This window comes from Amphibalanus amphitrite, unplaced genomic scaffold (genome assembly GCF_019059575.1).
Source record: "Amphibalanus amphitrite isolate SeventyFive unplaced genomic scaffold, NRLGWU_Aamphi_draft 000329F_arrow, whole genome shotgun sequence".
NCBI lineage: Eukaryota > Metazoa > Arthropoda > Thecostraca > Balanomorpha > Balanidae > Amphibalanus > Amphibalanus amphitrite.
Window position 1 is genome coordinate 97,324 of NW_024881824.1, and position 26,821 is coordinate 124,144.

At 54.0% G+C, this 26,821-nt stretch overlaps 1 protein-coding gene across 1 annotated transcript in view; it reads right to left on the reverse strand.

The window, feature by feature from the left end:
- Positions 1 to 249: 249 nt before the first annotated feature.
- LOC122388636 (probable histone-lysine N-methyltransferase CG1716) overlaps positions 250 to 26,821 on the reverse strand; it is a 34,233-nt gene continuing 7,661 nt past the window's right edge. Inside the window, exons 5-21 of the mRNA XM_043379858.1 lie at positions 26,361 to 26,531; positions 26,023 to 26,114; positions 25,004 to 25,307; positions 24,104 to 24,252; positions 23,183 to 23,291; positions 22,315 to 22,542; positions 21,870 to 21,981; positions 20,473 to 20,797; positions 19,970 to 20,102; positions 15,568 to 15,755; positions 8,948 to 9,203; positions 8,374 to 8,553; positions 7,842 to 7,997; positions 7,106 to 7,494; positions 6,604 to 6,829; positions 4,748 to 4,873; positions 250 to 1,227 (exon numbers count right to left, since the gene is read on the reverse strand). Of these exons, the coding sequence (XP_043235793.1) occupies positions 1,045 to 1,227; positions 4,748 to 4,873; positions 6,604 to 6,829; positions 7,106 to 7,494; positions 7,842 to 7,997; positions 8,374 to 8,553; positions 8,948 to 9,203; positions 15,568 to 15,755; positions 19,970 to 20,102; positions 20,473 to 20,797; positions 21,870 to 21,981; positions 22,315 to 22,542; positions 23,183 to 23,291; positions 24,104 to 24,252; positions 25,004 to 25,307; positions 26,023 to 26,114; positions 26,361 to 26,531 (3,327 nt within the window). The 3' untranslated portion in view covers positions 250 to 1,044. The remainder of the gene's footprint in view (positions 1,228 to 4,747; positions 4,874 to 6,603; positions 6,830 to 7,105; positions 7,495 to 7,841; positions 7,998 to 8,373; positions 8,554 to 8,947; positions 9,204 to 15,567; positions 15,756 to 19,969; positions 20,103 to 20,472; positions 20,798 to 21,869; positions 21,982 to 22,314; positions 22,543 to 23,182; positions 23,292 to 24,103; positions 24,253 to 25,003; positions 25,308 to 26,022; positions 26,115 to 26,360; positions 26,532 to 26,821) is intronic.

Consider the following 26,821-nt stretch of genomic DNA (forward strand, 5'->3'; position numbering starts at 1 on the left):
AGATGAGCCACTCGCTGATTTGATTTATTATGGAGAGTACTTCAAACAACTATGGACAAAATAATCAGTATTAGATTGCCGACAGCCGTAAGATTCGAAACCTGCATGATTCGTTCCTCGAATCAGAAGTGTTGTGCAAATATCTGAATCACCCTTGGGCCTTCTCGAATTAAGTTAACTTCCAGAGCTACGTTTAGCGAGCTCCGCGTTTCTCATCAACCCAACTGATTCACCCAGCAGAGGCGGTACCAGGTGTCTATGTGTTTATTGTACTGGTCGAGCGGCACTTGATTGGATCAATTCCACAGCACCGACACATTTGAGTGGGTCTCACACGCGCGCGCCGTCCGCTGCCACTGCCGCAGCCTCTGACCGACTGACTGTTGGCACTGCAGTCACAAACCGACAGTCACGGACTACAGGACACGGCACGGCACGGCACGGCACGGCACGGGACTCGGGGAGAGGTAACGACACTAGCCTCCGCCGCCGGCCCGTACACACACACAGCCGGGGCAACGCATAAACCAGTTCATCGGCCTACCGAGTTGTGGGCGATGCACCGCCGAGCATACACTGGTATGTACACGATATAAAAGTATTATCATACAATCATAGAACTATCAAGTGTGAAACAAAACCACTAGGTCGCGTTCTCAGGCCCCAGCGTCGTTCTTTTGTCGTTTGTGAGGAAGTATCATCAGCTGATCGACAGCCGCTGACTGGCGGAGCTGGTATTTTAGATGGCAAGAGGCCGCGGGCCGCCCTAAACCAGACACCAGCTCATGTGGCTTCTCAGAGCCAGCTGTGTGACCAAACCTACCACACATCCCCAGACCTTGCCAAACACCCTGACTTCCGTCACATCCGTCACGCCTGACACATTGACAGGCCGCCAACAGATCCACCACACGACTGCCGACTGTCACAGGGCACACCAATCATGACTTCATCCTCTCACCTATCCCGGCGACCTGCCTTACCAACAGCCCTCCGTGCGGAGCCAACCTACCCTTCTGGGCCACCGCCTACACATCACAGGGGTCAGTGGGCCGCCTCGGCTGCGTCCTCCTCCATCAGCAGCGACTCCTTCGAGTACGTCTCGCCGAAGCGTCCCATGTACTTCTTCACATAGTACTTGGCCTTGTGCTTGACGCTCTCGCTGGCTGATAGTTCCTCCACCTGTTGTACGTTCTTCAACTCCTTCACCATGACGTGGTGGGTAAGCTGTGGGAAGAGGAAGGTGGTCACACAACTGCCGAGAGTCACGGACAGAAGCACAAACCAAACACACTCAGTGGGCCGGGATAGGCGGACATGGTCGACCCGACCAGGCTCTCTGATACAGTGATGGGCGCCTGTCAACAGCCAGGTATGCCGCGCTGTACGACATCTTGATTAATGGCCAGTCGCAAACGGAGCTGACAGGGACAGGTAGCGACGCGAGATCGTATCGCACGGGCGGGCGACAGCGCCGACAGCGCCGTTACAGGAGCCAGACACGCCTGATCCCTGTGAGATCCTAATTAGCGTTCAGAGAATAAAATGTCACTGCATAAAGACAGAATTCGTTATCTCCTTGTGGTATTCTAAGACAGAAGACTCCCAATCTGAAAGTCAGATTCGCTATTCGGCGACCAGGAAAACACCAGCTCTCAACACCTGACACAGCCGCGTAAAATTTCGCAGCATGCCTATTGCCTAGCCCTTCACAGGTCACACCCAAATCCGTCATAACACCACCCTAGACATTGGTAGACAAACAGTCACAGACTAGCAATGTATCAAATCGAACACATCCACAACATCAGCCCCTCTCACAACCTAGCAATGTACTCCCTAACCGAACTGATCACTCCACACACCAGTCCTGACCGTGTCACAATCCAGCAGTGCTCCAATCAGACATATCACTCGCCGCTCACCCGTCACCCGGCATCTCCTTCCCCACGGCGCCCCGGACAGCGCGCACATTCCACCAGGCCCGCAGTGTCCCCGTCAGAGGTGACAGCACGCGCTCACTGGAATGTCCGGTGAGGCGCCTGAGTTTTTGTCCGGTGGCCGGTCAGGTCGTTTAGTCAGCGCTAGGACGGTGACCGCTCTGACTACACGACTGACCGAACGCCGCCCGAAACGACTGACCGAACGGTCGAGGCGGTCACTCCAGTACCTGTCCGTGCTTCTATCCTCAGGATACTGAAATCCTTCTCCTCCACGCCACAGTCCCCTTCCGGGCTGGGCAGGCAACTTTATCTCATGCGGGCTGATCCCTTGGAGCGGCACCGCTGCTCCCGAGGGAGCGCACCCCGTAGCCGGGTGCAGTGAGTGCCTTGGGGCTGGGTGGCCTGTCCTCTGGACGGGCTCAGCCCCGGCGACTCACTAGGGTGCCTGCCCAGACCAATGTCTCCCCCTAATTCCTATCATCCTTCCGGCTCTGAAATGGTCACAATTGACCGAAAGGGCCTAACCCAACAAAACAAACAAAATCACTCCAGTTCGGACGGATGCTGACTGCTGAGAAGGTCGCTCAACTCACAGTGGCCGTAGCCGAGGTTTGCGATCGCGATGAAATCATAAGCCGATAATTTCAGCCAGCGCGTGTGGCCGGCACTGGCAGCGCGGAAGTCTGAATTCATTGGCCAATTTTATCGCGATAATGTCATATTTGAACCGAACAATGGGCATTACGATGACTAATCGAGAGCCCATTGTTCTTTGTTTGAACAGACCAGTCGCCACCGAATACGGTACGAAAATAACAACCGATGCGAACTTCTCACACAAGGCGGCACATTTTATTTTCTGGTCGCTCATAGCGAATGTTGAATAGCGAAAGTTGGTCAAGCTCATTCCCAACCTCCAGTATCTAGAGTTGTGGGGATACGGGTGGGGATGGGGCGGGGGGGGGGAGCTGCAGGAGAGCGAGCCCGACCACCGTCGCTCCATTAATTAACAGGAGCAACAGTAGGGCGAGTGCGTGTCACTCCCCTGTGACAACTCCCTACAGGGATCAGTACAAGACAGTATCGCTGGCTCGTATCGGGACCCCGAACGTCAACTACACAGCAGTAGATACAACTCCCATTAATCCAGTATTTGTAGGCGGGACTCCGGTTTTTGCCAGCGCACTCATTAAGCCGTCAAATAGCTGGAGTTGCCCGCACGTTTTTATCGGGATACAGGGAGTGCAGGCGTCGTAATTAGTGGAGAACTGGTGCAGCGATCTCTATCAGGAAGCCAGGCCAAAACTGGCTTACTGGCCACTGGCCAGTACGCAGTTTTCACGAAATTCTCTGAGCTTCCCATGAAGTTATCTTGGAAGACGGCGTTGTTAACCATCGTATGACTAATCTCACCCTACAGAGCAGAAGAGTTCGCTTCACTAGAAATATTGGACGTAAAAATAATGAAGCCGGACTGCCACTATACGGCTTGGACAGCTTCAAACGACAGCTTTGGCACTCAATTAAAATAAACAACTTCCGAGTCGCCAGCCTTCTACACCACACAAAAGAGCCCCCACATATATTCTCTCCATTTTACAGTTGACCAGCCGCTCCTTTCTCTGCAGGGCGGGTCGGTACAGTCTATCACCACTAGTCTCTGTCACGCCCGGTAGCACGCGTCCTGGCCACAAAGAGCCGTCTGATGTGTGCTCCACGCGCTAATCTGCCCTGTCGCGGCCAGTAGCGCGCCTGCACAATATCACCACTGCGAGCCAGCAGTGTCAGCGCCGAAGGTCGCTGCCTTTGTGAGGGCAGCCATAGCGAGAAAAGGACGCAAGGAGACGCTGCAGATACCGTCAGCTAGGCGTGAATAGGTGGCGCTGATTGGGATATAACGAGTTCTCAGTTCGTGGGACCGAGCTGAATCTACCGTATCGACCGAGGAAAAACTTGGGCTGAGGATCAACTGAGCTTCCTTTCATGTCTCCGATTCTGTTCGTCATCAGATCCGAGCTAAAAGCTTCGTCAATCCCTTACTACTTCCGTCCACACTACCGCTTATTTGGCCGGTCTCTCACAGCAGTCTAAGCCTTCGCTCTGAAATCCCCCGTACGCCCGATATAAAGACCCGCCTATGCGCCCGGAGGCCCGCCACTGGTCCCACTCTGGGGCACGTCCGGCCTGTCAGCGCCAGTGGCAGCTGAGACAAGTCACCGAACCGACCGACTCTGTACGGCCTGAGTTGAATGGGGCAGTTTTTGTAGGAGAGTCATATCGGATACAAGTCATGCCGAGACCACAGTTAAGAAAACAACCATCTAAGTGACATACAGATAGACAGAAATCAAGTTCGGCACGAGTGACAAGCAGATTATTCACGTCACGCCACTCGTTTTGTTCCACATGAGTAGGCGAAAGTAGCGCTACCGTTTCCTAACGCCACACCACAAAGCCACCACTCAACGCTCTGCTCTGACCACAAACCCCGGGTCAGAAGCCCGGCACGATACTCCCATCACGCCTCACAGAGGCCCAGATTCCACAGACATTCCAGCAAAGACGAATAATTCTCACGGATGGATGCCAGAGAACGCCAGCATCGGAAAGTCCCACTGTCGATTTAATAAAAGTAACTAGGTTTCCAGTCATACCATAAAGCTAGATGATAATGTCAGCATTGTTCCCACAAACCGAAATGAAACAAGAGCAAATAAATGGTATCGGATAGCATTAGATCTTACATCTTTAGCCCTATAAATCCAGATTATGTCCATTTGTTCAAACTTTCGTCACGCTCGTACCTTTTTGGCCAGGAACTTGAAGTCCTCGTTGCAGGTGATGCGGCCCTGCTTGCAGCCCGACTTGCGGAAGGCGTTCAGAGCCGACACGATCACGCCAGACATCTGAGCCAGGAACTTATCCTTGATCTGCAACAAGGCGATGGAGATGGTGTCAATTCTCCGGCAGATTGGCAGATGGAGGGAAAGAGGGCAATGAGGAGGAGAGGAGCTGCGCTAGTTACATGCATGACGAACTGTCAGATACAAGCCATTGAGCGTCCCCTCAGTGCCCCATAACCCCGAGTTCAGCTCCCTGTCTAGTTATGTGCCGAACGTATCCCCACGCCCCATCTGTTCCGAACGTGCTCACTGGCGTCAGTCGCCAGTCGTTCTGATCCGGACCCGCCGGCGCCAGTCGACAGTCTACTGACTCACTGCTGTAGTCAGACCGGAGCCTTAACTGACGAACAGCCCGCCGTTTCCCGACACATCCCCGCAATTTACGGATCGCCAGAGAGGTGTTCGTCAAAAAATGTAACGAAAATACCCCCGAACTGGCACCAGCCACACACCCTAGCGGGCTGCTCCGCCCTCCGACCGATAATGTTGTCGCGTCCATCACAGCCTGGCTGACAGTTATTGGTCTGATGGGGTTGACCGAGCCGATAGGCGCCTACCCAGCGGCCGACAGAGCTGCCAAACCAGCGCCGCGCCGCTCGGTCACCGCATCAGCCGGCGACTGATCCAGAGATCGAGCCAGAGGTCGATACTAAGAGCTCCGATCGAAAAACGACCCCAGAACAGTGAAACTACGAGGCCGTTCCCGACCCAATGATAGACGAGATACAAGTGTCGCTGGATCCAGTCCACGTCACTCTGCTCAGGTAGGTATAAAAGTAAAACTGATTCGATCTGAGCTGAGCTGGCCAGCTTACTCAGTCGCAGGAAGTGCTAACAAATCGAATGAGACACGCTGAATGTTACAAAAAGTTCAGATGCGGTTGACTGATCCCTGAGGAAATCGAAACACGGCGTTGCTAACGCACGTTGCAGTGGCGGACCGTACGCTCCTCAAGAGACTCAGACAGGCTTTGATAGCATTTCATTCAGCTCAATGGCAACTGTCGTGACCCATAGTATAGATGTCGCATTGATCTCGACAACACAATTTTCCACGGTGAGAGGAAATGGTTGTACATTCTGTTTGACAGGTCAACTGCCTGGAGCCTAACAGGTACTTTTGACAAAATGTATGTAATCAATTTGCAGCAAGTGTCGGTAAGATTTCCGACATTTTCCCAGACCCCTTAAGACGTTGGGTTCAAATTAGCAACAATATCCGAAGTAGCGGGTATTGTTAGCGGATATTCCGAAGTAGCCGGCATGAAGATGCTCGCATGCGTCGCAAACCCCAACACAGGCAATAAACAAAAGTTTTCTCAGAAATTCCAGAATCGGATTCCAAGTTGTCGAGTTCTCGCTAATTGGATGCAACTACGAACAAGTACCGAGTCGAAAATACAATGTTTGCCTACTACTTCACCCATAAGGTACACAATTTTATCACTTACTTCGTACAACGGACTAACGAGCTAACTTAGAAACATCTCAATGCAGAGCAGGCCAAAGTTAGGAGACGCATCCAGGTCAACAGAGCCCCACATCCGAACAAAAACACCATCAGAAAATCACATTCCAGTAGAACGCTTCCTACCCACACGCAAAACAAGGTGCTCGAGCTGCAGGAGTTTTCGAAAACCAAATCAAGTTTTAAAACAGTGAGCAACAATGGGGCCAATGTACCGCCACCTGTGCGGCAGGCAGGTGTCCAGCCACTCAGCTGCAGAGATCGAGCTGCTCACCCCCTCTGCGCTTACCTTCCGCGCCACCTCGGAGCTGGTGTCCGCCGCTGCCGTCGTCGGCTTCTCCTTCCGGCTCGAAGAGGACGATGACGATGAGGAAGAGGCTGCCACTGACGACGACGACCCGGACGCCGCCGCCGAGCTCGACACTCGCTTCACCTCTATTTTGCGCTTCTTTGAGGAGCTGGCGGCGGCTGCCGCGGCAGCAGCGGCGGCCGCCTTGCGCTTTCTCCGCGCCCTGCTGTGAGGGCGGAGCGGGAGAGACTTTGTTACTTATCGTCCTAAGCCAGAATCGATGGGACAATACTCTTAGCAGGCTGAGAACAAACTGAGTATTCAAGCATAGCGCTTTATCAGTGAGTGTGCGGCCTATTTCCAAACAGCTCCAAAGCAATCCAGACTACATAGACCATCATCTAAATCATTTTTTTTGCGATGTCTTCCAGGCGCAAATCGCACATCATCCGGTAAATCGGAGCTCATCCCTCAACCCTGTTCCCCTCCCCGCTATACTCACGCCTCCTGTTTCTTGGCCTGGTGTTTCCGCAGCGCCTCCTCCTTGGCCTTGAAGCGGCGTATCCGCTCCTCCTTCTCCCTGCGGCTCTGGTCCGGCGGCTGCTCCGTGTCGCCCGGCGGAGTGTCCTCGGCTGCGGGCGGCTCCGGCGGCTCCGCTACGGCCGGCTCCGGCTCCGGCTCCGGGTCGGCTCCCTCGGCGGCGTCCGGCGGCTCCGGGTCACCGGTGGGCGAGTCGACCGGCGGCGGGGCCGGCCGCCGGCGCCGGGGCCGCGGGCCGCGCGGCGCCGACTCGGGGTCGAGCCGGCGCTCTCTCCGCGCCTCGGCCTTGGCTTCCCGTTTCAGTCGGTGTCGCTCCCGGCGCATCTCCTGTTTACTCATCTCCGGCACCGGCTGTGAGCAGGGACGGGACGGGGGCAGAGGTGGTTAGAGACGGACAGCGTTAGGAAGGGATGAGGCGACAACAAAACAGTCGAGATAATTTCAAAGAGAAAGAGGTAATACTCTTAGGAAGGGCGATCAATCGATCGCAGACGTACAAGTTACACATTGGAGACCGAAACAAAAGGTCGGTCATAAATAGGTACACACGCTAGCATTCGCAATTATGATTATCAACAAAAAGCACGCATGCACGGAATCTCGCTTACGCAAAAAAAAAATCACAAGCCCAGGAACAGGCAGAGGAGCCCACACCGGCGAGTCGGCCCAGCCCTCCGAGCCCCTCGCTCCCCACTCACACTGATGATCCGCTCCTGGACGAGCCGGTCGCGCCGTTTGCCGCGCCGCCGTCGGTGCTGGTCGACCATCCGCCGCCGGTCAATATCCTCCTCTTTGGCCATGTCCTCGGGAAGCTCGTTGGCCACGGGCTCGTCCTCCTCATCGCCGGGCTTACTCTGAGGGAGGAGGGCGGGAGGACAGCGCCGGTCAGCGCGCGGCGAGACGGCGCCCCGGTGGTTCTTAGGACGAAACCAGAGCGATTCCGAAGATTGAGAATGCCATGATAAGTTTTATGAAAATAAGGGAGAGAAAAGAACGCGAGCGAATGACACGTTTTCCATATTTCACATCTTTCTAAAGTAACGAACAGGCACGCACGCGAACTTGTGAATATCCCGATATACAAATAGCAGCTTATCTGGGACACTCCTTACCAGTCACTATGAATATCGCAAATGGTGTACACACAGGCGCGATCGCTCCAATCATCTCCACCAAAACCCGCCCTGGGCCGCCCACCCCACCCAGCGCTGTCTGCCGGCGCGGTCTAACCTCATCCTCGCTGCTGGAGCTGCTGTCACTGGAGCTATCACTGGAGCTGCCGCCGTCAGTGGGTGACGAGTCAGCACTGGAGCCGCCGGCCGTCCACAGCGACTGCTGGACGGTGACCGCGCCAGGCGGGGGGATCCAGTCGGCGCTGACCGGCGGCGTCCACTGCGTCTGACGGGTCACCTGGGAGAGAGCGGAGGGAGGTTAGAGTACAGCGAGAGAGGGTCTGATCACTGCGTCTGACGGGTCACCTGGGAGAGAGCGGAGGGAGGTTATAACTAGTACAGCGAGAGGGGGTCTGACCACTGCGTCTGACGGGTCACCTGGGAGAGAGCGGAGGGAGGTTATAGTACAGCGAGAGGGGGTCTGACCACTGCGTCTGACGGGTCACCTGGGAGAGAGCGGAGGGAGGTTATAACTAGTACAGCGAGAGGGGGTCTGACCAATAAGTTTGACGGGTAATCTGTAATAATAAATGACAACGTGTGACAAAACGGCAAAATAACCATCTTTTAAGTCACATTTTCGATACCCATTGATTCGCCCCGCGTCACTCCGCCCGCCATGGCCCTCCCACCTGATGGTAGAAGTAGATGCGGTCGTTGTCGTCCTTGGCTATCCTCCACCGCGGTGGCAGCGTGATGACGGGCTCGGGCGGGGGCGGCGGCGGCGGCGGCGGCTGGCCGGGCGCCGACCGCTCCGGTAGCGGGATGTTGCCCAGGCTGACGTTCGGCTGGCTGGGGTCGTTGTAGCTGGCCAGCCGGTAGGCGGCGCCGCTGTCCGACTCGGGGACCGAGGAGAGCGCTATCTCGCGGCCGTCCTCGCCCAGAAACCTGCAGCAGCGAGAGGGTGATGGGGTTAGAGGGGAAAGGCGAGACCTACAGGGAGATCACCGGCTGATCAGACGTAGAGAATGGCGATGAACTGACGAAATAGCTGTCGATAAAAGCTGCTAAATCAAAACGGAGATAGCAGTGAGCGATAGCTCTTAGTTGAGCGCCAGACTTCGTTTTTTTTTTTTAGGGACAATACTTCAGGCCCACTTTGCTTATATACGGAAATGCAGGGGCTGCATCTACAAGGTAGATGTAGGTGTAGCTTCCTGAGATGTACATTCTACATCTCAAGAACAATGGGTTGATTGCGCTCAGTTGAGACACCGTTCCGTTCTAGAACGGTGCAGGGGGAGGGGGTCACTCTGCACAATGCACATGCTATTGCGACCGCCGTTTGTCAAAAGGCGTCCTACTGGTTGTGAACGTCGGTCTTCTGTACCCAGAACGTGTCTAGAACAAGTCGGCGCGAGTGCTGTCGTGCTGTAAATAACCGTAGGTTGTTTGAAATAGACAAGCACTATTCGTTAGAATTGTTTTTTTTTTATTGATGCAACAGGTTGTCAGGGACAGGGGAGTGGTCACACGTTGTGTGTGGGCGTGGGATTTTGGCCATTTCCCTTATCACCGTCAGTGATGACTGCTTGATGAATGTTGTACGAAGCGGTGTAGAACTGTAAGCAAGTAGCACTTCTGCACTAGCCTTCAAAAATCGTTCATGGATCTGTATATATTCAAAAGATAATACTGATAATACACTTTTATACCAGAAAGCCCGTATAATCATTACATTTTGATACTTTACATATGGTATCAGCAGAGCTACCTGGGAGGAGGGGGGTAATGGGGTTTAGGACGCCTCGGCGACAAAGGCCATTTTGGGCAAAGCTACCTCCACATCGACATATCTCACACATTTCGAAGTGTTTTATCAAATATGTGTGTCACAGGTTCGTTTTCGATCTTAGGCACTCTGAGCTGTTCGAATGGGGTATTGAATCTCGACAGTAGCCATCTAAAAATTTCGAGCAGCATTTGACTTGAATTTGTCATTGATTCAGCGGAGGTCATTGATTTTGTCATTGATTCAGGGAAATCTCGTTTCATATCTTCAATGGAACTTGTAAATGGCTTGGGTAGATTTGGATTAACAGCTCCATGGAGCAGCGTTAACATCCATGTATAATGTCTAAAAGCGTGAGGCCATGTCGAAACAGAATGCCGCTTGCCGATATGATGACTGACACTGATGCCATATCAGCTCGTAGGTGTGGTGAGCCCCACGTCTGCGGTAGAGGAGCCCAACAGACGTCACGAAATGCATCTGCGCGCAGCAAATGCAAGATCGCTAAAATATAATGCCGTTCGTCGAAATTCTATAAAATATGTCTTTTTGAGGAGCAAAAATGTGCAATAACTGTAGCACATTTTGACTGAATTTTCAACTCCAGCCCGGTGATGGGCGGGGGGGGGGGGGCAGCCCGTTGAGGGTACCGCACGCTGTGGGGCCGACTGGCGGGGGCGCTCGGGATGACCTAAGGGGCTGACTCATGAATGGACTGCAATGCAAGCCGCAGAGGCGAGTGAGGGGGAATTACCGACCGTGATCGTGCATCCACACCGTGAGCTGAAATAATAAGCACACTGGCACACACTGGAAAAGTACATGCTTCCACAAGATGAGTAATCCCGTGTCTGTGACTGCGCTATGGTTGTGCCTGTGTCTGAGACTGACCTGCCGGGCAGCTGTGACTGACTGTGTGTCTGACTGACTGTGTGTCTGACTGACTGTGTGTGACTGACTGTGACTGTGTTTGTGACTGTGCGTGGGTCTGTCACAAACACAGTTTAAATAAAAACGGAGCTAGCAGTGGGCTATAGCTGCGCTGGCGGATCCAGACTTGCTTTTTTAGGGGAGGGGGGGGGGGGCAACTCACGCAGGAGACAAACATAGGGTACCCCCAAATCCTGTTTTCTCATGGGATTTAGCTCGTCGGATTTAGTTCTCGTCGGATTTAGGTGTGGGGAACAAGGATCGGGAGGAGGAGAGCCCTCCTACAACTGGGACGCCAAAGGACGTTGGAGGGAGATCTAAAAACAAAAATGGTAGCCCACCCGAACCATGCCTACATATTTCTTTGCAAACACTTCACATTGCTTTAGTTGACCAGTGCACCCGCTCCCGGTCAATCTTGGCGCAACCTATGCGGGCCGGGAGGCGGTAAAAAAAACCCTGCCTAACTCGGCTCCTGGGTCACGCACTGATTGAACTATGTTTCATCATCGTTTGGAGGTGGGGGGCAAACAGGCCACTTTAGGCCTGGGGGGCAAGCATGGCCCTAAATGCCCCCTCCCCAATCCGCCAGTGGATGGCTCTGTTAGTTGAGCGCCAGACTTCGTTTCTTTTTTTTAGGGACAACGCTAAGGGTTCCACTTATCACATGCGGAAATGCACGGGCTGCATGTAGGTGTAGATTCTTGAGATGTAGATTCTACATAGATCAAGAACAATGGGTTCATTGTGCTCAGTTGAGAGTTGAGACGCCGTGAACGGAGCAGGGGGAAGGGGGTCAATCTGCACAATGCACATGCTATTGCGGTCGCCGTTTGTCAAAAGGCGTCCCATTGGTTGTGAACGTCGGTCTTCTGTACCCAGAACGTGTCTAGAACAAGTCGGCGCGAGTGCTACCGTGCTGTGAATAACCGTAGGTTGTTTGAAATAGACAAGCACTATTCGTTAGAGTTGTTTTTTATATTGATGCAACAAGTTGTCAGGGACAGGGGAGTGGCCACACGTTGTGTGTGGACGTGGGATTTTGGCCGTTTCCCCTTATCATCGTCAGTGATGACTGCATGATGAATGTCGGACGAAGCGGTGTAAACTGTAGCATAGATAACATGAATAGCATAGATAACATGATTCATGTTATCTTTGACTGTAGGTAAGCAAGTAGCACTTCTGCACTAGCCTTCAAAAATCGTTCATGGATCTGTATAGTGTATATATATATATTCAAAAGATGATACTGATAATACACTTTTTTATACCACAAAGCCCGTATAATCATTACATTTTGATACTTAACATATGGTATCAGCAGAGCTACCTGGGGGGAGGAAGGGGGGGGGGGGTAATGGGGCTTAGGACGCCTCGGCGACAAAGGTCATTGGGGCCAGAGCTACCCCCACATCGACATATCTCACACATTTCGAAGTGTTTTATCAAATATAAGTGTCACAGGTGCGTTTTCGAATCGATCTTAGGCACTCAGAGCTGTTCGAATGGGGTATTGAATTTCGACAGTAGCCATCTGTAAATGTCGAGCAGCATTTGACTTGAAGGTTTTGCCATTGATTCAGTGAAATCTCGTTTCATTTCTTCAATGGAACTTGTAAATTGCTTGGGTAGATTTGGATTAACAGCTCCATGGAGCAGCGTTAACATCCATGTATAATGTCTAAAAGCGTGAGGCCATGTCGAAACAGAATGCCGCTTGCCGATATGATGACTGACACTGATGCCATATCAGCTCGTAGGTGTGGTGAGCCCCACGTCTGCGGTAGAGGAGCCCAACAGACGTCACTAAATGCATCTGCTCGGAGCAAATGCAAGATCGCTAAAATATAATGCCGTTCGCCGAAATTACGTAAAAAAAATGCCTTTTTGAGACTGTAGCACATTTGGACTGAATTTTCAACTCCAGTCTGGTGATGGGTGGCCCCAGCCCGTTGACGGCGGGGGCGCTCGGGCTGACGTAAGGGACTGACTAGACTGCAATGCAAACCCGAGATGGGGGGGGGGGTATCGAACGTATCGATCTAGCGCACCCCGATTGTTATCTGAAACGACAAACACACTGCACTGGCGGGCGTCGGCGGCCAGACCATAGTACGAGCCAGTCCACCATAGCCGTCGGTCATACAGTGAGTCGCGGTTCGTCAGTGTAGGTGTGACATCGTCTGAAAACTCCCCTGGCACCACAAGTTCAGCAGAGGAATGATACAAGCCTATCATGATGAATCAAATGGATCCTAGACACGAATGCTCGGCCTGTCCTGAGGTCGTGAGGTCGATACCCGGCCACGGCTACGCGTTCCGGGAGCCGCTGCCGAACGACGAGCTGCTGCTGCTTCTGCAACGCCAGCTGCATGGCAGGAACGACAAATACGCCTGTGCCGAGTTCAAGCAGAGGATTGCCGAAGACGTCGTGAAGAGACGGATCGGGGATTTCAAGGTTGGAGACACAATTTTGCCTCGAACTGCTGACCTGGAAAGCGGAGTCGGAGTGCTGCTCCTAAAGCGTCATCGTCCACCTGGTACGATGTGCACAGAGCTGGGACCTCCTATGTCCTTTAGCGAATGTCCCTGCCAGGACCTCGACAGATTGGTCATTCAGGGAATACATCTATCGGGAAGTAAAAGGGAGGGAAACGACGTACTACTGAATGGAAGAGACGATTGGTCAGATATTGACGTCATGATACGTCTCGGACCACTCCCGATCTCGGGCGAGGTCGACGCCTCGCCAGCCAAGACTCATAGCACAGTTCGACAGGCGCCGGACACCACCGACGTAGAATCATCGTCGACGTCGTCAGAAATCAACAGAGAAGATGACATCGACGCCGCTCGGCTGGAGCCGACCGACCACCCCGGCTTCGTGCTTCTCTACGTGCGTCCCCGTGCAGACTGTAAACACAGCGAGTGGCTGCCGCTCTCGGGGGCCCACGTCAAAACCAACATCGAGCTTATCGGAAATCGGGGCACGGCGAAGGCTGACACACGGTCTTCGGCCATTGGTCGTCTGACGACAGGCGGTCCGTCACTCGCCTCTAGGGAAGGCGGCATCGAAGCTGACCTGGTGCCCTGTTTCAGCCTCCCTCAGTGGCCATGTGAGGAGTTCCGCCGCCGACCGCGGCCCCATGGCCAGCCGGCGCCAGCGCTGGTGGAGCGACTCTGTCGCGTGGCCGCTATGCTGGTGGCGGTCGGATTCAAAGGAAGTGACACCGAGCGCGACCAGTGGAGGCTGTCCTTCTCCAAACACGAGTACATTCTGCTGCAGTCGCTGACGGAGCTCCAGCGCGACTGTCTCGTCGTTCTCAAATACTGCTGCGCTGTGCTCTTCGAGCCACACGGACCCATCAAGGGCGCCTACTTGAAGATGGCGCTCCTCTGGGAATGTGAGGAAACAGATCCAAAGACGTGGGAAGAGAAAGGCCTCCGGAATATGACGATCAAAGTACTGGCTCGCCTCAGAGACTATGTGCAGAAAGGGAACTTGCCGTGCTACTTCTGGTCCGACATCAACATGCTGGCCATGCGCGATGAGGAAGAACTGGAGAAACTTCAGGGCACCATGAGAGGTCTGATCAACTATCTGTATACGGCCGCTGCCGAAGTCGTGGCCGCCCTCTCTTGGTACGGCGACAGCGGAGTCACCCATCCCAACCTCCCGTCGGGGGGGATCGAAGAGCACTGGAAGTTCGTTCTGCACAGACACTCGCTATGGGATCTTACGTCGCGAGAGGCAACCTGGCTGAAGGAAAACTTCATCAAACTGCTGGACAAGCAAGTGTCACCCATGGAACTAATGTACCAAAGAGTGCTGAAAGAGATATCCAACAACAGAGAGAAGCACCAAGGCCATGGCGCCGAACCCTTCAAAGACGACTGGCTGGAGGAGGAATGAAGAACAAAACGCGCCCTGGTGCCTACCAAAGCTGAATGCTGGGAGGATTTAGCAGCCTACCCCCCCCCCCCCGCAACGCCGAGCTAGGGAAGGACTTGGTTCGAGACGGGAACTAGGCTGCCGCTGAGAAGGCTTAGCCTGCTTCGGAACACAACACATTAACACAACTGTCGCTTCATTTAATGAAGGCTCATCATGTGCTGAACTGCCAATCTTACCCTCTCACGGAGGAAAACAATCCGCATCTTTTGACGCCTAACAAGGAAAAACCAATATGCTTGTCTTTATGTGATTTTCGCTAAATACATTTCTAAAACGAACTCGTCTGCTCGTTCATTGAGACCCGTAAGGCATTCAGGTTAAGGCTTTATAACGCGCCGATTACTGAGGTCATTTTGCGCCAAGGGCTTGACTGGATGTACGAGACAAAAACTGGAGCCCACTCTGTCTTTCCAGTGGATACCGATCTTCCATCTTGCACAAGAGAAGCTGTCATAAGGCTTCGAGCGCAATGGAACAAAGCATAAACCTCTCGACATGCTAAGGGCGCAAGATCAGCAATCCCATGTCTTTGTGTTTGTGAGTTGTGAAGGGGCTATGGTTGTGCCTGTGACTGTGACTGACCTGTCGGGCAGCTGTGACTGTGTCTGTGCCTGCGACTGACTGTGACTGACCTGCCGGGCAGCTGCGCCTGGAGCAGCTCCAGCAGTCCGGGTCGGTTGACCGGCAGGCCGTTCGCGTCCGTCTGCGGCACGGCCGGGACGACAGGCAGCAGGAGCGGTCCGGCCGTCTGGACGGTGCGCTGCTGAGCCACCTGTTCCAGGTACTGTTCGGCCTGGGCCGGGTCCACGGCGGCCATACCCTGAGAAAGGCGCCGCGTTAGAAAACACCCCGACCACGGCAGCCCTGCCCTGAGAGCACGTTAGAAAACACCCGGTCCACGGGCGCCATACTCTGAGAAAGACGGCACGTTTGACAAAACCTACATACCTGACACGCAGACCCAGAGATATGGAGACCCCTGGCCCTAACGCCTATACATGGTGGACATTGTGTCATACCGAAACAAAGTCAGCTCATATCCCGACGCTAAGCTCTTACGATACAGAAAAACGCAAGGAAAAACGAGGTAAGATCGTCCATTCACCAGGGCATATTTTAAGGATTTTTCACTGCGTCCCATAGGAGGCATAGGGCACATGCTTTGATCGGAAAGGGCACATTGCAAGCGAAATAGTATATAATGCAAGTGAGATAATGTACAGATACATTGTGTACTGTGCTGGTGGAGGGGCACTGCAAGCGGGATATTGGGAGAGGGCTGTGATTGCTTTTGGCCAGTCTCGAAATTCGCCCAGTCGTAGTGCGTTCTTTATCCGCATTCAAAGGGCGGACCGGCGATTTCATGACATTTACATTGTTGTTAGTCACTCGTTTTCCTGAACGACGTTGGGCGTGTTTGACCCCCTTGACGCACCAAATTGTACCTATGCTTAGAGAATAAAAATGAATATGCACATGATTAAAATGTGATACATACGTCTCTTCATGCGTTTTTCACCCTTATCAATCGATTCAAAATAGAGGTTGACGTGTGAAACATTGCCAATTTGCATTGAAGATACTATGTGTTTGAAATAATTAGATGACGTAAGGTCAAACAGTACCCACCTAAGTTGTGACAAGAAATCATCGGATTTTAAAGCTACATAAAAAATCCATCATAGATTAATGCTTTAGATGAACGGATGCTTTGGATGCTTCGGATTTCGCTTCCTTACTGCCTATCATGTAATATAACCCAAACTTTTCCCAATGGAAGTTCCTTTGTTTAATTATTATGCCCAGAAATGTATCGATTTTGTGCTATTTCCGGGCGCTTTGGGGGGGGGGGGGAGCATGGCCCCGTGGCGGCCCGTGGGCCCCCCTCTATATCCTCCTATGGCCAGACGGCCATGACGGCCCTGATCTGACCGTATGCCATCAAATGTGAAACTTCGCAATGATGCGATATTTTTTCGGAAAACGTGCCGGTATCTCAAAAACTATGATAGCTAGGAGGGCGCAATCGATAGGAGAAAAGCAATCGATATATCTTGAACAGCTCTTTCGTCAATATTTCGTCAGAATTGAGTTGAGATCAACGGTTGAGGCTCCATAGCCAAAAACGAGTAAAATTACAATTTTTGTCAATATAGGTTTCATGAAAAGCTTTTGAACCAAAAAAAGGTAGAGAATTTTCGTTTGCACGATCGTTCTTCTCTCATTTTTACCTCGAAATGTCAAGGTCAGAACTTGACCTCACATTAAGGTCATTTCGTGACCAAGATAGATCATGTCGCATATCAGTCGATGCGTCACCGTTCCGTGCTTCTATCCTCAGGATACTGAAATCCTTCTCCCCAACACCGCAACCCCCCTCCGGGCTGGACAGGCAACTTTATCTCATGCGGGCTGCTCTCTTGGAGCGGCACCGCTGCTCCCGAGGGAGCTGCACCCCGTAGCCGGGTGCAGAGAGTGCTTGGGGGGCTGGTCGGCCTGTCCATCTGGACGGGTTCAGCCCCGGCGACTCTCTAGGGTGCCTGCCCAGACCAATGTCTCCCCCTAATTCCTATCATCCATCCGGCTCTGCAATGGTCTTGTCGACCGAAAGGGCCTAACCCAACAAAAAAAAAAAAAAACAAAGTCGATGCGTTTCGATGAGGTACCTCAAAACAATGATACAATCCACTGTGCATGCAAAAGCCCTGTAGGGCCGGATTTTGGGCCAGGCTCCGGGCCTGCGGGCTCCAACTTGACATCTCTAAACAGGACTTTAGGGAAGGGCAGGACACAGAGTCTGAGCCCTAAGGACAGGGCAGGCACAGGCCATGAAGCTAAGATAAGACGGATACTTGAGGGCTGGGTAGGATGCAGGGTCCGAGGGCAAGGCAAGGCGCAGGTCTGAGGCTATCATTACACAAGGCCGGAGAGTAGTGCAAGACACAGGGCCTTAGAACACCTGATGATCAACACACCTGATGGCAGGGCAACATGCAGGATCTTATAGCAGGGCAAGAAATAGTACCTAAAGGTAGAGCAAGACATAAGACACAGGTATGGCACAAGGCCCGAAACACCGCCCACGTCTTGTCATACTATACCTTCGGGCCCCAAAGGTATGACAAGACGTGGGCGGTGTTTCACGGACGCTGCTATCAAATTCCGCGAGCTGACGTCATACTTGTGGTAGTGTTTGAGCAATGGCCCTGTTGATGTCTCCATGGAAACCCAATTTGACACGTGTAATAGCAGCGTGCTGCTAGCACCGGTGAAACAGGGCCAGGGTATGGGGCCTGAGGGCAGGGCAAGGCTCAGGGCATGAAGGCAGAACAAAGCACGGGTTCTGAGGACAGGTAAGGGCACGGGGCATGAGGCCGGGAAACGGCACGGGACCTGAGGGCGGGAGACACCACAGGGCCTGATGACAGGGCAGGGCACAGCGCCTGAGGGCGGGCATGGGACACGAGACCTTAGGGCAATGCAGAATACAGGGCTTGAGGGCAGAGTAGGACACAGGGTCTGATGGCATTGGACGGCACAAGGCCTGATAACAGGGCAGAGCACAGCAACTTAGGGCGAGGCAGGGCACGGGCCTGAGGGCGATACAACGCATAAGGCTTAATGGCAGAATAGGGCACAGGGTCTAAGGGCAGGGCAATGCACATGAGGCCTGGAAGCAGAACATGACAGGACAGGGCCTGAGGCAGGGCAAGGCATTAGGCTCGAGGATGGGCGCGGGGCCGGGGCATGAGGGCATGGGAAGGCACAAGGCCTGATGGCAGGGCAGGGCACAGTACCTGAAGACAAGGCAGCGGCACGGGGTCTGATGGCAGGACGTGTCACAAGGCTTGAGGGCAGAGAAGGGCACGGGGCCTCAAACTAGGGTAGGGCAGGGCACGGGGCCAAAAGACTGGAAGGCAGCGCATCAAATTTCCAGGCAGAATATATAAAGTATCGTGTTTGAGGGCAGGGCAGAGCGGGGCACAGGGCCTGAATGCAGAGCAGGGCACAGGGCCTGAATGCAGAGCAGGGCACAGGGCCTGAAGAAAGGGCAGGGCAAGGTACAAGACCTAAGGACAGGGCACTGGGCAGGGCACATATCCTAGGGGTATAGTAGGGAAGAACATAATAAGGTGTATGACCAAGGGTAGGGCAGGGCACAAGGACTGGAGAGGGCATGTATGTGCTTAGGTACATAGTAAATCAGGGCACAAAGCAATCGGAAAGCCAACATCTTTTACACAGTAAAAGACCGAGGCATGTTACTTATTTTTGCTCGCACTTTTCGGCTGAAACCGTGGCATTTCAGTGTGGGACGCAGTGGTCCAAATTTCGCGAGGGCTACGTCCCAAAGGCAGGGGGCTGCGTCCCAAAATGGGACGCAGTCAGTATGTTAAAATATGCCCTGCCATTCACTAATTACGGAGGAAAGTCCGGGTTGATACGAAAAAAGCTGATAAACGTCAGCTCACACCCGATAAACAAGCAATTAATATGGCAATGTCAACCACCCACACTCCCGTACGCTGGCACGAACGAACGTTCACGAGTACCACAACACACAGCCATAACCTGGTCTATATATTCTCCGTCACATACCAGGCGGTTTTACTGTTTTGGGAAATGTTTTTAGAGGTGACATCAAACTTCGAAATCGATAGACCAGCTGGGCAAAGTCCCGAACACTCAATTGTTTATCAGTCAGTACTCAGTAAAGAGGTCCCACCCATCCTGTCTCTTTCAACTCTCCCGTAACGTTTCAATATCGTCCCATCCCGTCCCGTCCCGTCCCGTCCCGTCGCGTCCCGTACCGTCGCGTCCCGTCCCGTCCTGTCCCGTCCCGTCCCGTCCCGTCCCGTCCCGCCCCGCCCCGCCCCGCCCCGTCCCGTCCCGTCCCGTCGCGTCCCGTCCTGTCCCGTCCCGTCCCGTCCCGTCCCGTCCCGTCCCGTCCCGTCCCGCCCCGCCCCGCCCCGCCCCGCCCCGCCCCGTCCCGTCCCGCCCCGCCCCGTCGCGTCCCGGCGCCGGCTGACTCACCTGGTAGACGGCCAGCTGCTGCGGTAGGGCGGCCACGTGGAGCGGGTCGACGCCGGGCGCCGGCACCAGCGGCACGGCTGGGTCGCCCGGCGTGTACGGCTGCCAAGCGCCAGACGACGGCTCCCAGTAGTACCTGCGACGGCCGGAGAGCGTCAGATAACGGCCCGCCCGTCCGCCGCCACCGACACGGGACAGAGTGGTGGGAACGGAGGGCTGGCGGCAGCCGCGTCGGAGTATAGCTACGGTAGCGTTGGAATTCGAGTTGAGAGTGGTAAACCCGGTTCGAGTCCCTCCATTGCCCTCCATTTCTGTTTATGACGGGTAAGACAAGCGTTTTGTGAAAAAAAATGGCGTAAATGGAGGGCTACTAAGCGGATCGTACGGACATCTATTCGTACGGAATGCGAAGTTTCTTCATTTTCCAGCCCAAATGTTTCTCATTCAGAATTGTAACGATACACTGCACGCACCGGCCGCAGCCCTGGCAGACCGCCGGTACTCACTGGTAGCTGGGGTCGAAGATGGGCGTCAGGTGCGGATCCAGGCCGAGCATGGCGCAGCGTTTCTCGTGTCCCCTCCAGAGCTGCTGCTGCTGCTGGCGCTGGCGCCGCTCCTCCTCCTCGCGCTGTACCTCCAGCATGAACAGCTGGCGACGCTCCTCCTTGGTCAGACGGCTGTCCAGCAGGGGCCGGTACTTCTTCACCCGCACGTCCGGCTCCGGCGAGTCCCAGGCGCGCTTCCTCCGCTCTGGCGACCAGTCGTAGCCCTTCTTGGCGGCGGTCAGGCCGGGCCGCGGCTGCTGCTGCAGGTACGTCTGGTAGCCGCGGTCTGCGCGCCGGGGGGAGGCGTGCGCGCGGGAGTGTAAGAAGGATGGAAGCATGGAACGATGGTGACAGTAACGGTTCGACACGTGCCTATTACACTGACAGCGTTCGCGAGAAAACCAAAGGCAAGAAATATTAGTGAAATATTCCGAAGTACGGTATATACATAATCGTACTCGGAAAGGCAAGAAAAAACCTTTACATTACAAAACACATCTTCGATTCTATAACCGATATGCAAACGGCCTGACATAAAAAAACAAAACATTAATATACCATGACACCTACTACCCCTTGAACACTCCTCAGACCCGAGCCAACACCAAGCGAGGGCCAGACAGTATAAACACCTACCACGGCAACACGTAAACATCGGCGCGAGAAAAAAAAAACATTAGGATGACGGTTTCTATCCCTCCGTCGTCTCCCAAAAGCCAAACTGCCACCACCACCACCGGGCTCTGTCCAGCACAGGCAGAGGACGACAATTCACAGGTGAAATAGCCGGAATCAACTCGGAGTCTCAAACATCTCAGTGGCACCGGCCGCGCGGAGGTAGGTACTGACCGCGGCAGAGGTCGCGCAGACCACGGCGGTAGGGCGGTGGCCAGTGACGAGGGCGGACGGTGCGCGGGTCACATGGCCGGATCTGGTCTGAGGAGGGGACGGACCGGGTACAGGGAGAGGACAGAGGATCGGAGGACTTGGTACACTGCAGCGGAGATACAGGGTCGGCAATATGTCAGGGTAAGGCAATGCACGTTTCATGAAAGCCGATCCAGAAAGAACGCTGTCCAGTCGCAGAATATTGACAAGGATACCACAACCAATAAGACTATTTAGCCGGATAAATTATGCAGTAACGGATTTAGCATGCGTTGTGCACACACTACAGATTCGCCCTAAATAGTTAGTGTAGTGATGCGAGACATTCACGTTACGAAAAAAGATTTCCAATCGCTGTCGATCCCTGCCTGGCATGCATGGTGCAGGGTACGGAGGCGTGGGATAAAACAAGTACCGTCCACCGCAGGCCGATGCCAATGAGGTTTCCCCGGCCCAGTCACATCACTTACCGGCTTCCTTTTCGTGTTCGCGCATGATTTCGACGCGCTCCTTCTTTGGTATCCGGAATACCTCCTGTAGTCCGGACCAGGACTCGAGGAGACGGGACGCCAGCTCGGCCACCTGTACAGCATCGGTACAGCAGTCAGCGACAGTCAGACAAACGCACAGAACGTCAGAGAAAGAGACGGTCCGATGGGCGCACACAACACCCAGCAACAGTGAGGTGTGTGGGCAAACGGGCGCCGAAGTACATCACCAGCCTCACGCGAATATACCACCAGCTATTCTCGAAAACGGCTTACCGTAGTTGGGAAGGCAGCGACGTTACCCATAATTCACAAGATGGTACACTAAGTCGTACTCAGACAGTAAAAGTTCCCCACTCCACCATGACACGTCATACACTGACACCGCCCACCACCTCCCCAAACATAGCCACGTCTCGTTCCTCACCTCCCTGGCCTCCGGGCAGTCTGCTCCTCCCGTCACGGACGGCAGCACCGGCCCGGAAACAGGAGTGTCCGAGCCGGACGCCGTGTCACTCGGAGTGCCGTCCTGATCAGGAGTGCAGGGGGTGGCCGGCTGGCCGGCGGCCGCCCACCGCTCCACAGCCGTCAGCACGCGACTGTCCGTCAGACACGTCTTGTTGGGGATCGGTAGAGTGACGAGCGTCTCCAGAACCTGACGGCGAGGGCGGCGACGGTATGAGGTGTGTGTGTGTGTGGCGTGACGAAGGGGAGCTATCTGGTGAAGATAGAGGCTGTAGAATGCAGATAGTGAGCTATCAAGTAGTTAGTGCCGATTGTGACTAGATAACCAGCAAATCAGTATCATAGCGAGTGAAAACGAATGATTTATAAAACTATTGTCAAACCAAATTTCAATTATTTTTCGGGGGATTAAATAGAACTAAGTAAGGAGCTAAGCTAACGCAGCTCGTGATCAATCGTAATTCGTATTCGAACGCCATCATTGACGCCAGGGCTGCGGAGTCGATTGATTTTCAGTGGCTCCAACTCCAACTCCAACTCCGGCTTCCAAAAACCAACTCCGACTCCGGCTCCGACTCCGGGCAGAACTATCGACTCCGACCGACTCCAACTCCGACTCCCGACTCCGCAGCCCTGCCAGGTCTGCGGAGTCGATGGATTTTTTTTCGGTGACGGCTCCGGTTTTCCAAAATCGACTTCTACTCCGACTCTGGTCGGAACTGTCGACTCCGACCGACTCCGATTCCGACTCCGCAGCCCTGATTGACGCCCTCATAGCCAATCGTAATTCGTATTCGGACGCCAATATTGACGCCGTTATCACTACTCACCTTCCGGCGGAACCTGTAGACCTCGTCGTCGTTGGTCCCCTGCGGCGCCGGGGCGCTGGCCATCCAACTCCACAGCAGCCGCAGCCCGTGGTAATCCAGGAACAGACGTCTGCAGTGGGGGCGGGGACGGGCGGGACGGTGGTAAGACTAACGGAGGGATTTGGCGTTTTCGTAAAGTGTCGTTTGTGACATCAAGTGAGAGTGAGGGGTGGCGCCGTGTGGAAAGAGTTAGCCGAGTTATTCCTGCAAATAAATCCTGAGGCTTACATCAACATCTAACAAGGCGCTTGTAATTACTGATGCGTGCGTCCACTACCGTGTTATGGCACAATTATTCTTTCCGTTTCCGTGGCAAAGCAGATATCAAGATAAACACACTGAATCATATTGTAGCAAAACGCTGTCATGTGCGCCATCCCCACTGACCCGCGCCGAGCGATCACTACCTCACCCCTTCCCCCTCCCATCGCCCGTCAGCGTCAGATTCGTCCCTCTGGCGTCAGACCGCATTGGCACGGTCAATTCCTAGTCATATTACGTGCCTTCCGCGGGCGACCCCGCACCCTATGGCCCCGCGCTCCGTGAACCGGCAAACGCCAATGAAAACCAGACATGCTGGGCATTGGTACGGCGAGACTGCATCCAGATGGGTAACGGATCTCTTGTTCACCATTTCAATATCGCGACATACCTTTCCATTTCGTCCCCCCTCATATTCTTCTCTTCTTATAACCATTTGCCATCCAATCCCCTTCCATTTCTCGAAAATGCTCGATCTCGAAGTTACAGTTCTGTCCTTCCCGCCATCCTTCCACTCCAATTCCTTCCGTTTCTCGTCCCGTCCGCTCCCGTTCGGCGGCACCGTCTCACCCCTACACGTCCCGCTCCGCTCCGCTCTAATCCGGTTCCGTTCCTACTGACCTGCAGGGCTGGTCGGCGGTGCGAATCAGTTCCAACAGCGTCAGACGCTCCGCCTCGCCCTCGGCTCGCACCATCAGACGGGACAGCTCCAGCGTGTGCTGCTTCGACTTCAGACCCGACGACACCAGCTTGTTGATCTCAATCTCCAGCTGACGGGCGACGAGGAAAGAACGACGTCAGGGCGAGCTCACGAAGTCATACACAGAAACATAACACATATGTGCCGCGAATGCATTGTAATGGTGCCAGAATAGTAGACTATCAACAGAGATCATAAGGAAATCTACCGAAAAAGCTTTAACTATCGGTACAACATTAACATGCGAGAAACATCGGTTAAGCATCTAAATTACGCAGGCATCTCAGCTTCAATTGAACTAAAACATCTCGATTCGGCTCTTCTGATTCCCGATTTCTACCAGCACAGCGTTTCGTCACTGAGCGAGCCACTCAACCCGCCCCTCCGCCCTATGACACCGCTTGATAACCATATCGTGCGGCACCGGCCGTATTCACCTGAGCAATAGCAACGCGGCAGAGCCAACGCGCCCTCTACAACCCCGCGTCAGTGGCGGCTGCCGTCGCAGTGATACGGTCCACGGTCACACTGCCATGGTACCCTTAACCCTTCCCTCGTGGTTCCCTTGTATTTTATCAATATTCTCCTCGTCAGACCTGGAAAACTTACCCTTTAATTTTCCGAAATTTACACCGGATGATTCTGTAGGCGGTTCTGGGCTGAACGGAGCTTATTGCGTCACGCCACAAGCCCTGCTCTGTTCTAATGGTACAATCCCAATGGTATATTCGTTTTCCACAACGTCCTCCCGATCCAGACCCCTTCACTCGCCCTCCCGTTCCTCTCCAACCGTCCCTCCATCCCCTCCCCCGGTCACTCACATCACGCCGCTCGGCGTCGCGGCGCTGTTTGGCCTGTTTGGTGACCTTGGGAGGACGCGGCTCGGCCGGCGGCTGGCCCGGCTGGCTCTCGGCCGCGCCCGGCTGCTCGGGCGCCGCCGCCGCCTCGGCCGCCACCGCCGGCACGGAGGACGGAGGGGCGTCCTCGGCGCCCGGGAGCGGCTCCTCGCGCGGCTCCTCCCCTTCCTCCTCTTCCTCCTCGCTGGAGGTTTCGTCCGTCTTCTCTCCGATCCAGCCGCGGCAGATGTCGGAGCCGCAGAAACACTTTTGTGCCTCCTTACCGTACCTGGGACACCGAGACAGAACAGGGGGTTGGATGGACGGACGGACGGCAGGTCAGATGGGACGTATGGACGGCCGGATGGGCGTGTAAACGGCCGGCTGGATGGACGCATGAACGGTTGGATAGACGGAACGAAACGTGAAGGGACGGGACGCGACGGAACTGGATAGTTTTTGGATGATGGATGTCCGGATCGTATTACGATAACTTCTCGGCAGGCCCAAAGGCCAAAACCATAATGCTTGATAGCTCTGATCGGGAATGGGCATCGGATTTGGATGACTAGGTGTGTAGATTTGACGATTTGGCTCTTAGAGTTACGGACTCAAAAATCATGAACTTATAAATCGACCATAACGCATGACAGGTGCAAATCCACCGGTAAGTCAGACTGTCTGTCGGACCGGCCTCTGTATCAGTGCGCCACCCCTCCGCAGGGCATATTTTAACAAATTTTTACTGCGTCCCAAAGTTGAGCAGAGGGCACGTGCTGGACGCAGTAAGTGCCTTAAAATATGCCCTGCCCCTCCGCCTGGAACACTCTCACTGACCTCTGGAGCTAAAGGTAACCACCCCTACCGACGGCACAGAGTACCATGACCTCACTGACCTCTGGAGCTAAAGGTAGCCACCCCCACCGACGGCATGACCTTACTGACCTCTGGAGCTAAAGGTAGCCACCCCCACCGATGACACAGAGTACCACGACCTCACTGACCTCTGGAGCTGGTAGTCGAACGTGATCTCCTCCCCCGCCGAGACCGGCCGCCGGGTGAAGAAGCCGATCCGCAGCTCACCATTGACCGTCCACTACGGTGACACAGCCGCGTCAGACGCAAAACACACAACGTCACGGACAACTAATAATTCAATCTGAAAATTGAAAAGACTAAAGCACGGAACTTTGTCGTGGAGGTTGGGTGTTGGGTTGGAATGCCTTCATCACGATTTGAACTATATTTCAAACGCTGGCTACGACTCACCATTCCTAGCGCTAGCTCTAGGCCTCGTGTAACGCACAATGACAAAATCCATAAAAACTACGATCTCGCTCACCTTTTGCGTCTCGGAGTTTGGATCACAGCTGTGGTTGATGAAGCGCGACGCGTTGCCCTTCTCTGTGGCGTCGATGATGGCATCCGCCTTGAGCGCCATGAAGTAGTAGTGGTGATACTTAAGTCGGTCGTACTCCTTCGTACGACGCTTGAACTCCTCAGAGTCCAACACCTGAGGAATAATGACATCGCATCAGCGAGTTCTAGCACACAAAGAGCACGTAAAAAACGGAAAGGCAATGGGTCTGTTCCTTTGGCTCCTCAGAAAAAAGATGAGAGGAGCTTTGAGGAGGTTGGAGGAGGCCGTATTTCGTCCCGATTTCGGTGACCACTGGAACGCAGTTCGGAGGAGGTATCAGCTGTTTGTGGAAAGAAAATGTTTACAATCCTGGCGTATTTCACTCAAGCTCACGTCTGACATAGTAGACAAAAAATAAAATTCGGAATAAAATTCGTTCGAAT